The sequence below is a fragment of the Setaria viridis genome, chromosome 3 (assembly GCF_005286985.2).
Source record: "Setaria viridis chromosome 3, Setaria_viridis_v4.0, whole genome shotgun sequence".
NCBI classification, from domain to species: domain Eukaryota; kingdom Viridiplantae; phylum Streptophyta; class Magnoliopsida; order Poales; family Poaceae; genus Setaria; species Setaria viridis.
Genome location: NC_048265.2, coordinates 1,024,455 through 1,036,038, shown reverse-complemented (window position 1 = coordinate 1,036,038; position 11,584 = coordinate 1,024,455). Strand labels below are relative to the sequence as shown.

Genomic DNA, 11,584 nt, shown 5'->3' with positions numbered 1-11,584 from the left:
GAATGGACCACTTCGTCACGAGGTATTCATCATAGAAAGCGAGCAGTTGTCCACATGCGCATCAATTCTTAGTTGAACATGCATGGTTAGCTGGCTAGTTATTAGAGCTTTTCGTAATGTAAACGTTGTGATGGCGGCCATTCTTTCTGTCTTAATAATGTACCAGGACTAATTAAGAGTAAAGCGAGCAGCTGTCCACATGCAGTAAAGCAAGAATGTGATCTCAGCCAACAACCAAGAGGACATAGCTGGCCATGGTCTCCACCGTACCAACCGTGACTGACAAGGAAAGGAAAACAAAAACCAAACTGGGAATTCGAATACGATGGATTTACAACCGATTTAAATAAGATAAAATGAAAGGACCCTTAGCTCTACAGTGCTATATATACCTAAGCAGGATGCCTACCTATCAATCCAATTCATGCAATCTAGCAAACCCTGGCCTAAACCAGCTATCAACTTAGAGCCAGCCTTTGGAGGAGGATAGAAGCTTGTCCGGCCGTATCCTGAACAATCTCGTTGCCAACCGGAGGATCGGACCGCTGTAACCCCAAGCTAGCTCGCCGGCGATCGAGAATAGAGTTCACCCAGCCCTTTGATCGGTGACTACATCAACGCCATCATCAACACACTGACGCCTACCTACATCAAGTACACAGGATTCCATGCCGAACAACAACACCGGTATGCATCTATTATATATGCATGTGTCTAGAAACTGTGATCATGTTTAGCCTAAGATTTATGTAATCAGTGTCAATTCATGCTTAATTAGTTCTACACAACATATAGGTGGACCAATGCAAATAAAATATAAATATGACATGGACCCTTTGAAAATTCCGCGCCATGTGGTAATTAAGGTTACTCGCTACTCCAAAAAATCTTTTTCACAACACTTAGATTTCTATAAGTCCAAACATCCCGATTTTAATGAAAGAATCATACATTTTATATTATGAAGTTAGAGAAGACAAATTCTATATCAAAATTGTATAGCTCGACAAGCTATACAACTTTGTAGTCACTAATAATATTTCCATTTGGGATCGTTTAGGAGCCCAAATATTTGTTACAAGTCCTCAGACCTATTTAAACAAACAAATATTTGAATTTTTCAAATGACCTCGTACAGATATAAACTCTATATCAAAGTTTGTAGATCATGGATGATCTACAACTCTTTTCATGAAATAGTTTTTTATTTTAGATTGTTTGTGTCACCAAGTAGGTAATAAAAAGTATACAGATGTGATGTTAAAAAATAGAATCTCTTAATAAGCCATATACGTAGTGCACGTGAGATGATAATAATGATGAGGCTACATATGGAGTAAGAGGTCCTAGATTTGAATCCCAAATACCTTATTTATGATTATGCTGTGCGAAAAATCATGTGATGCGCCCTCTTAATGAGGGGCAAATGAGTCTATTACTCATCCCTTAATCTATCTCAAATTTTCAAGGATCCCTTGTATTGAAGGACGGAGTGTATTGCAAAGATTGCCCTTTTAAATACTGTTTTTACAAAAAGTAAACTTTTCTAGACAGACATACCATAGAACTGCATTAAACAAAAATTACACTCTTGTTGTCAGTGCATGTCACAAAACTACAATTTTCCGCTCATTCTATTCTAGAAAATTATGCACTTTCGCTCATAGTTTACAAGAGTAGTCCTTTGATGCATATTGATAATAAATGTGTAGTTTTGGATATTTTATGAGAATAGAAATATAGTTTTTTGCGACATATATCCATTTTATTGTTGTTTTATGACATTTACTTTAACTGCCATACTATTGGAACTACGTACTGTTCAATCACTACAAAATAGGCCCCACCATATATGTCTTGGTCACGCTTTGCCACTGGTCTTCTTCTAGACTGGCATAAGGTAATAAGAACAGTTTGGTGGTTACATATATAGGCTAACCCCACCCCGCAAGGCTGACTTGGTGTGTAGTGTATTGATGGAGGATTGAGAGCTCACCACATTTGCCAACAACAGGATTCTGAATTGGGGTTCTCAACTTTTAGGGACCGTGCATTCCTTAAAAAACTATTATGAGCCATATACAAAATCACAATTGTGAAGCTAAGCATATACATATAAAGCCTCAGCATGCTCTAAGGATGACCCAGGAGGCCAGGACCAATATCTGGTTTATATTAGCAGACGGAGATAGAGATAGAGAAGTAAAATATACAGAAATATTTTGAAAGAGTGATTTTCACTATGTAAAATCTGATCTTTAGTGACGGACATCATTGCATGATACGTCACTAATGACCCGTCAAAAGTGATGGGTTAAAGCTGGTCGCCTATGTCACCACAATGGTGACGTGCGTCATTCTTAGCCCGTCACTAATGACTATTTCATAGTCTATTTTTTTTTAATTTTTTTTATCACGAACGAGCCAACTCAGCCACTCCCTCTACCCTCTAGACTTTATTCACTCAAAATATACCGATTTTTCAAACTTCGGCACTACCAGGATTCAAACCCGGAACGCTGGTCACGCGTGAGGATCCTTTGCCATCTAGACTAGACATCACATGTGACTAGGTTGTTATTGTTTTCCTTATGATATATCAAGTATAAATTTAAAAATGAAGATTTCATTGTCAAAATGACATCAAATAAAAAACTTTTCAACTACGAAGTTGTTGATATAAAGTTTGTCATCATCTAAATTAATAAAAAAATATTATGAAAATATTAAAATTATGTACAAAAGTCACAAAGGTGACGGACTTTGATGTTGCCCGTCACCTTTGACGTGCTTTAACAAGACCCATCACCTATATTGAACTTATAAGTGACGGACTTTAACAAAATCCGTTACCGCTATTATAGATGACGTGCTTTAACAAGATCCGTCACCTATATTAAACTTATAGGTGACGGGCCACAAATGTGGCCCGTTAGGTGATGGGCTTAATTCGGCCGTGTCACTTTTGATCACTGGAAGGTGACGAGTCATGTTTAGGCGCCTGCCCGAGGGACATATATAGGTGACGCACATTATCTCTGTGCGTCACTCTTGTCTTATGGGTGATGCAAGGCACTTGCCTTTTGTGTGTGTCACTATAGGTCATTTCTTTCATAGTGTTTGGACAGTTGAACTGTATCTCAGTATAAACATGAATGCAGAAATTGCCAAACCATCTCAATGATGTGGCTATATATAAAATAGGAGCAAGTTCAAAGATCAAACTACCTTTCCAAAGACGCAGCAGAGGAGTGGAGCACCAGCTACTCAGCTTATAGTGGATTTGGTACCAACGGCCCGAACATTGAATGCTAGGCAGTCAGGTAAGTATTGCCAAAATTATACTATAAGTTCATTTATGTATTTGTTCTCTTTTGTTGCCCCGTTCATTCTCCAGTCACCAGCCACCATATATCTGTGTTTTACTGCAATCAATGCGTTCAATCTTTCGTTAACAAGAATATTCGCTAGCTAGTGAATTCCCGAAACACATGTAGCACACAAAATGGTACAGGTATGGGATAGAAGGATGTGTTGGTGCAAATTTAGGACTAACACACGAAAGCCTCGAATGTGCAGCGTGCAGAGGGGGGCTCCTTGCTACTCCTTTGCACAGGCCAGTCAGACCGGTATGATGGCCGGTCCGACTGGTTTCGCCAGCGAGCCCGGCGAAGAAATCATCGAATGCTTGTCCGGGAGGGACCCGTAAGGGCAGATGCACCTTGGGTTGTTCTAGGATCAGCAGGCCACCTAGAACGTCCTCAGACGCTGTAGAGACAAAGAAAGAACAACAAGATGGGGATGGAAAAGTTATGGCAAAGAGAAAAAAGGTCAAAAGCAAAAATAGTGGATTGATTTGTTTTTGATCGATTGGGCCCTTTATATTTACAGGGAGGGAAGGTCTTGCCCTGTTAGGAGTCGAAACCCTTACAAATCCCGTGTTAAAATACAACGCCTAACTCAGACTACACAAATCAAGCCAGTCTGACCGGTTTTCCTGGGTGTAGATCTTCCCGAGATCATAATTCTTTCATCAAAATTCCAAATCGGACGTTATACATAGGCATTTTGATCTAATCAACGAGAGCTACACAATGGTGAAGTCCAATTTACATTTTGAGGACTTTGCCAGAACCAGTCTGCCCAGATCCTGGCAATTTTTGGTCACGAACAGGATGACTTCATTAGAACTTAGACTTTATGGTGGTGCTTATTCTTCACTGCAATACATGTTTTTTTACCCGCGCATTTCCACCACAAGTCACCGCAAATAGGGTAGAGAAAATAAACAATCAAGAGGTAATGTTGCAGGTGGCATTCAAATATTATTATGGTAGATATTTTAAGCAGTATTATCTATATATGTTCATAAATGTACCATGTTTTAGAACGCATACAATCCATGTAAATGTCATCATTGGATTTGTCATGAGATATATTTTCATAACATTGTACTTCCATATTTTTGTTCACTTTTTATGTAAAACGTGGTAAAAAAATGTTTACTAAAAAAACATGTTGATGTCTAAACGTCATACATTTACAAGCGAGAATAGATAATTATGCTAGATATAAACTATCCTTAGATATTTAACTTAAATTTGGTTCACTGAATTTTCTTAAATTGATTATGGGCATTGAAATAGTCATATTTTCCAAATAAGTAAACAACAATGTGCAGGAACAAAAGTCTTGTATCATAGATTTCAAACCTTAATTTTATTAGCAGCCTTTCGGTAGTTATGCTTTTTTTTGTACCTAGGGCCGAGGAGGTGGGGGATATTATACAGACCTTGATGTTGACGCTTCATGTAAAGAAACGTTTTGAACTAAACGTTTTCACTAAAATGTCAGTTCACATCTAAATTATCAGTTTCATTGCGATCAACTATAATTGATAGAATATAACGGAAAATTAAAAATCCATAATGAATATAACTATGGCAGATGGTTCTGTAAACCAGATTAATTCGATTGACATGACCATATGATACAAGCCCATTTTTTATAGTTAATGATTCAATATACTAGATAAATGCTTCAGTCAGTTTTGTTTCTTTGAGATATCTGATGCCTATTTATCTTTCCCTTGATATGGCTGGTATGTACTTAGCTTGAAGGAATGAGTTCACGACAGTATCGTCAAACAGATTACGACAAAGAACTGGTACATGACCCTTCCTCTCCCATTCACATAGTAACAATGGATTCCATTTTGCAGTGATTTACTAATACTTTATAAATGGTTATAATTTTGTGATATTTTTTGCCAATTGTTTTAGAGCCATAAAGGCTCCTCTTGAGTCTAAGTGAAACTATAACAACTAAGGCATTCTTACTGGCTGGTTTTGTGATGTAAACATCTGAAATTCATTCCTAGCCAATAGACTTTTTAGACAGGCCTAGGTATCACCACTACACATATAGCATTCTCCAACGCCCCCCTTCACCACTGGTTTAGCAAAAACCAGCAGTGAAGGGACATCACACCGTTGGCCCGAAGGTAGGTGGCGCTGGGGAAGAGTGGGGCGGGGGGTGGGTTGGGGGGAGGGGGAGGATTGGAGCCGATGGTGAAGGGGGCATCATTGCCGGTTCGTGGCTTGAACTGGCGGTGAAAGGGGAGGGGGGTTCTTCACCACCGGTTGTAAACCACAGTGCATGTCGATTCTTTATTTTTTTAATTTTTTATATTTTTTCTTCAATTTGGAGCACACAAGGGAACATAATTTTTTTAATCCAATCGGATATAAGGTGTGGACTATAGAAAATAATGTGTTTGCTCTTGTTTTTTTTTTTTGGAACACTAAACATTTTTATTTTTTCCATGATTTTTCTGGTATTTTTCCTAGCACTAGAAGCACACAAAAGGAAACCACACCAAATTTTAGCTAAGCCGGATGTAAGATGTGGCCTACGCAAAATCATAAGTTGACTCTAAAAAGTGTGCACAAACTTTAAACGTGGAATAGAAAGTCTTCCGGGCCGAATTTTGTGAATCTAATTTCGCCAAACCTAGCAAAAAAGGGGACAGTGGATGTAAAATTTTCTATAGATGTTTGTAGAATAAAAAATCGCCTAATTTGGAGTCCGTAAGAGAAAGTTATGGACATTTGAAGCAGAGGCCTCCGAATCGGGTATCGGGAAGAAAAGCGAGAGATTAAAACAACTTGACATTTACATAATCTAGACTTTAAATAAAACCACGATAATATCTAAAACTTTACGGTTGAAACACTCGGATTTGAGACCATTTTGATGTCCAAATGTTAAATTTAATATCCAACATAGTTAATATAAAAGCGATGCATCCGTATTCTAGTCACAAACGATTGTGTGGTACGGTGGTTAAGGGTGCCTCGTGTGAAGTAAGAGGTCATGGGTTCGAATCTCGAATCCTAAGGAGGTCATGAACTCTTTTTCATAAGGGAAGGTCATGGGTTCGAATCCTAAGGAGGTTGTGAACTCTTTTTCATGAGGGAATGTCTATCTTTAGCCTCTCACGTCTTCAGTTTGTCTAGCTTTGAACCTCAACTCTAATACCGTCTAAATAGGGCACCACAATTTTCAATAGTGTTGCAAATAAAGACACATGCTACAACGAATGAGAATATATTATTTTGCTCTAATGTTATTGTAATCTCCTGCAATTAAAATCTATGAAGAACAACAAAAGCAAATAAAGATACATATTGCAACACATGATGTACATTTTTTTCTAACATTATTGGAACAAAGACAAAGTATTGCTCAAAAATCACAAAAGTAAGGAGAGGGAAACTAGAAGGAGGGAACCCAGGCATATACAAATTTGACAAACATTAGATTTAATTTTTCAGATAAAGGAATAATCTTTATTCCGGTGTCCGCACGAGTCATGCACTCAATCTGGACCTTGTGTCTTGTTGTGTTCCATTTGAAAAACAGAATCGTTCACTTCCTTTTGAGAAAACCAATGTTAGAGTTTTGTTTTCACTATTTGAAACCTGCAGAATATCATCAAATCGATCTTCCATCATAGTGAATATATTTGTGTATCGAGCGAACCGAAGAGATCTTGGTAAAAATTTTGTTATATAATCTTTTGACTCTATTTCATCTTTTATCACACCGTTATAACCTTCTAACTGGAAAAACCTTACAATTAGCAATTACCTGAAATATTCTTTATTTCAATTCCCATCGAAAAGCTTCTTAGTTTTTTATCTTTAATAACAGGATATCTCCTCTTCTCTTAGTGTTTGAGATAATCTTTCATTTAAACATCTAAATGCATCAGACTTATGTTGAGATAGAACTGACAATTCCACTCTCTTATCTGTATTGTCTATGAAACTCATTATAATTTTTTTCTCTTTTCTACTCTTTTCCCCACCATATTTTGCCTAACATGTCTTATTTATTTCACCATCACTGTAGCACACTAGATCCTTTTACTTTATTTTTCCATACATCTACTACTAAATCGTAAAACTCTGTACTTGTTAACCGACATAATTCAAATTTAAACATACGTTGGGTTCCAAAGTGAGCAGAATTTCCTGAATCAAGTAGCATTATGATCGGAATATTTCTATGTAGAGCATGTATTGTGGCTAAAGGAAATTCTACTCCCAGTCAGTAGTCACAAAAATATTTTCTCATGTGAATCGTCCACTTGGGAGCTCTAAATCTCTCGAATCCAGACTTTCTATAAAAGTATTAAAAAGAATGAACCATCTATCATCATATTTAGAGAAATTTTACGGTAGCCTTAAAAATACGAGACATCCATCAGTAGGAATCCAATTGTGGAAAAATAAGAAGTACGCACAACAAAGTACCAGGAAGTACAAAACTGGTGGACCGGGACTCAATTTAATTAATTTTTTGTCAGTAAAGTACCCTTACCCTATAATATTTATCATTCTGAGATCAACGGTCAGAAAAAATTAGAGGGGTAAAGTATCTAAAAGTACCGTCGGTACCTTCCAACCATCGTAAAAGAGCTATCATATTTATCATTATTTTTTCCTTCTAGTTTTATGATTACTGTATTGAAGTCTCCACTAATTATTAGAGGTTTATTTTCATTACTACGCATCTGCAACATTTCTATGAGAAAGGCCTCATTTAAATCTTATTGTGCTGCTCCATAAGCAACAACTACAGCCCTTCAAAACCTTCCTCCTTGTTCTCAATATGAAAGTTGACATGAAACTACCACTTGAGGTTTGGACAATATGCTATACATACGACCATGCTATACATACGACCCATTCGTACAACCCTGCAATGAATAGGGGATCAAATCGTTAAGATTACGGTCCCTTATTATAGACCAAAAGTTCCAAAACACGTGGTCGTAGCAGAGTCATACGAATGGGGCAATTTCCATCTGCAAATTGTGCTTAATAAGTCATGGCTCATGTACATAATACCTTCTTGATCCTGAATAAAGCCTCCTTGATCTTGACTCATGTTAATTCCTTAAAGAATATGCACCTTCAGGTCATTTCCTCTCTCACTCTAGCTCGGGCCACATTCTATTCAATTGACATTCATCTTGACTTGGTTTTAACCATGTTGCTGTGGTCATCTTCTCATGTTTCTCACATTCTCCTTATTATGTATGGCGTGGGTCGCCCATGACTCCACTCCGAGTCTTATGGTCAAGCCTTCTACTTGTGCTTCTCTATCAACCGACATGCCAATTCTATGTGCCTGCACATCATGAGCACATCATGAGCGTGAAGACACATTTGCCCATCTAACTCCCAACTCTCCGGTTAGTGACAACATAAGCAAGCACATAATAATTGAACATTGTTTATGCACAAGCCGAATGCTTCAAACCATTTCACCCTTAAACCATTTGGATCCTAGAATTGAAATTCATTTCATGAATCATATTTTAGCAATTAGCTAGATTCAACGTGCAGCCAAACAGACATACCCTGGAAGAATGATTCCAATTCAGCACAATTCCAATGACCCAAACGAACCCTAACAGATTTTAATAAACGACCATTGCATTTCTCAATAATATGTTTCTTGACCTTATTCACCAACTTATCTTTTTCATACAATTTGAAAATCGAATTTTATGCCAACATCTTGTCTGCCTGTCTACATTAATTTTGTAGGATGCAATGATAATTGAAGCAGAGGAAATGGTTAAAGAAAACCTCTCTGCTTTCTACAGCAGGGGAGTCCCTCTGGTGAACATCTGTATGGCCCTCTCTTTCTTTGCGAAGATGAAATACCACGAAGTCAGTTTTACATCGCCGTGGACCATCATGTATCTGGCGTGCCTCGTCGTCTCGTTTTTCACCGACATGGAAATGAAAATGATGTTTGTGACCCGGCAGTTCAGGGTGCGATGGATGATGGCCTACCTGTCAACCATCCTGCAAATCTCCGCTGCTACCGCCCTAATGCTGTTCTTCAACACCACAGACACCGTGATCGTGTTCGCTCTTTTCGGCTCCGTCCTTGTACTTGTCATCTACTTCTTTTGTCAGATGTTAGGCCAAGGAAAAGAGCCTGGGTTGAGGTGGCTACATTTCAAGGAATCACTGGATCGAGGATTCGAGATGTCTGCCCTGGTCGTGGCACCGTCGGTTGCAGGGCTATCCGGCAAAGTCCTTGGCTACGTGAAGGGATCCTCAGATCTGACCGGTGGACACATGGCAGTGGCACCTGAATGCTTCCTGTTCTACAGCGCTGTTTGTGGCCTGCTCGTGGTGCTCTTCTGCACGGTGCCACCCTCACTGAGCTCCAAGACAGACGTGATCCGTCGTATGGCCAAGGTATGGATACCCGGCATCGCCTACATCGCACTGCTGTTCCTCGTCGTGGCTACTGTCGTGGCTGCTGAGAAGATCCTCCAGGAGTATGTGTTCTTGGTGTGCTGTGGCATTGCCATCCTTGCGTTGCTCTGCTTGTGTGACGCAGAAGGTTCATCTGGCCTGCCCACGAAAGATCCTCCTGCACAACGGAGCCTACATGATGTGAGGCAAGACGAAGCCAAGTTATCCCGGTATCTTTTTACGGCTGGTATCTCGTCCATTCTCCTAGCAATCATGGCCATCCATTCAAGTTACGACGGCATCGGAAGCGGCTGGTCGTGGAAAGTCTTTGTGGGCTGGGGGGTGTTTAGCATCCTCTGCCACACAGTTCGCATTGTGATTTTGGCTCAGATGACAGAGATAAAAAGGTATGAAAGCTCCCGGAAGTTCTGGACTGCCTGGACTTGTGCAGCCATCACAATTACTGGCCTTTTTGCTCTGCTTGTCATATACCTGCACCCAGATGAGGTCAAAAATATATTCTGAGCAATAAATCTGCTTAATTTGTAAGCTACATGGGCACCGCTCTTGTTTGCTGAATGCTGATCAAGGGTCATGGATTGTCATCTATAATTTGTTGTACTAGTTGCGAATAATCCATGCATTATTGCACGGGCTAGTTTTTATTCTAATCTGTATTATTGTTATGAAAACAACCTTATAACGAGAGATGTTTTGGTGCTTGAAAGGAACCAAAGGTTACCTCCTCCCCTCTTAAATATTAGTTCAAATCCAACGGTGGTTAAAAATGAAAAGGGTTCTTTAATCCCATGGCCTTCGTGGTCCTCCCTCTGGTCAGGTTGAGGCTCGCCATGCGCTTCTTTTTATGATTTGTGAGTACGGATGGTTAAACGGGCGGCTCGGTCCAACCTGGCTCGGGCACAGTTTAGGCCCAGCATAATTTGGCCCATATCATAATCATGCCGGGCCAGGTCAGCCCAAGCAGCAGCCCAATCTTGGCACTAAAGGCTGTTAGCTGTGCCGGGCTGGCCCGGTGGCCCGTCAGGACCATAAAGGCCCATTGTGCCCATTCTAGCCCATCTCAACTAAAAAAATCTTTCAGCAAATTAAATTTTCAAAAGCAAAAATTTAGAGGTATTGTACATACAAACACATATATTCAGAGGTAATGCACATACAACACACATACAAATTACAATTAAACGTGCTTAAGCGTGCCTTCATTGTGCCTCGGTGGGCCGACCGCTAACCGTGCTGGGCCGGGCCGACCCACAGGATGACGCAACGGCCTAGGCCCAGCACTAAGGTTGGCCCGGGCCAGCCCAGTCCATCTAAGATCGTGCCTGGATCGAGCTAAAATCTCGTGCCGTGAGCCAGCCCACGTACCACAGGCCATATGGCCATCTATATTTATGATTAGATCGGCAAGCAGCTTTGATCCATCACCGCCGGACGGCGACAGACTAGCGCTGCCCGACCATGTATGCACAGCGAGTGCTTGTTGCTGCAGCGTGTTGCATGATCGATTCCTCACACCCATCACAGGTCAGCTCTGCTAGCTGCCACTGGAAATATGCCGGTGCCATCCTCTCCCGCCACTCGCACTGCAATGCACTTTGGCAGCTACTCGGATTCGACCACTACTAGAAAAATAACCTCTCATCCCACGATATTGTACCGATCAACTTCAGACCTGATACTAATGTTAATGTTAGTATTAGTACCGGTTACTGGTTGGTGCCCCCAACCGGTACTAATGCACCACCTACCCTCTAGTACCGGTTGGTGGCAACAAC

General features: G+C 40.1%; 1 protein-coding gene across 6 annotated transcripts; it reads left to right on the top strand.

Annotated features, from left to right (window-relative positions):
* Positions 1 to 404: 404 nt before the first annotated feature.
* On the top strand, positions 405 to 10,529 carry LOC117847365 (uncharacterized). 6 transcript variants are annotated; one of them, XM_034728557.2, is made up of 4 exons: positions 406 to 687; positions 3,205 to 3,323; positions 5,114 to 5,167; positions 9,123 to 10,529. In XM_034728557.2, the coding sequence occupies exons 2-4, from the start codon at positions 3,309 to 3,311 to the stop codon at positions 10,311 to 10,313; spliced, it is 1,260 nt and encodes a 419-aa protein (XP_034584448.1). In that variant the 5' UTR covers positions 406 to 687; positions 3,205 to 3,308; the 3' UTR covers positions 10,314 to 10,529. The 6 variants fall into 6 exon arrangements, with proteins under 6 accessions (XP_034584449.1, XP_034584451.1, XP_034584450.1 ...); XM_034728556.2 differs by having other exon boundaries at positions 3,162 to 3,323; XM_034728558.2 differs by lacking the exon at positions 3,205 to 3,323 and having other exon boundaries at positions 405 to 687.
* The last annotated feature ends 1,055 nt before the right edge of the window (positions 10,530 to 11,584 follow it).

Bases quoted from the DNA above. Each gene is read 5' to 3' on its own strand.
- LOC117847365 (XM_034728557.2), top strand. The intron at 5,168-9,122 runs GTACATGACCCT...TTAATTTTGTAG, and splicing joins CAGATTACGACAAAGAACTG to GATGCAATGATAATTGAAGC.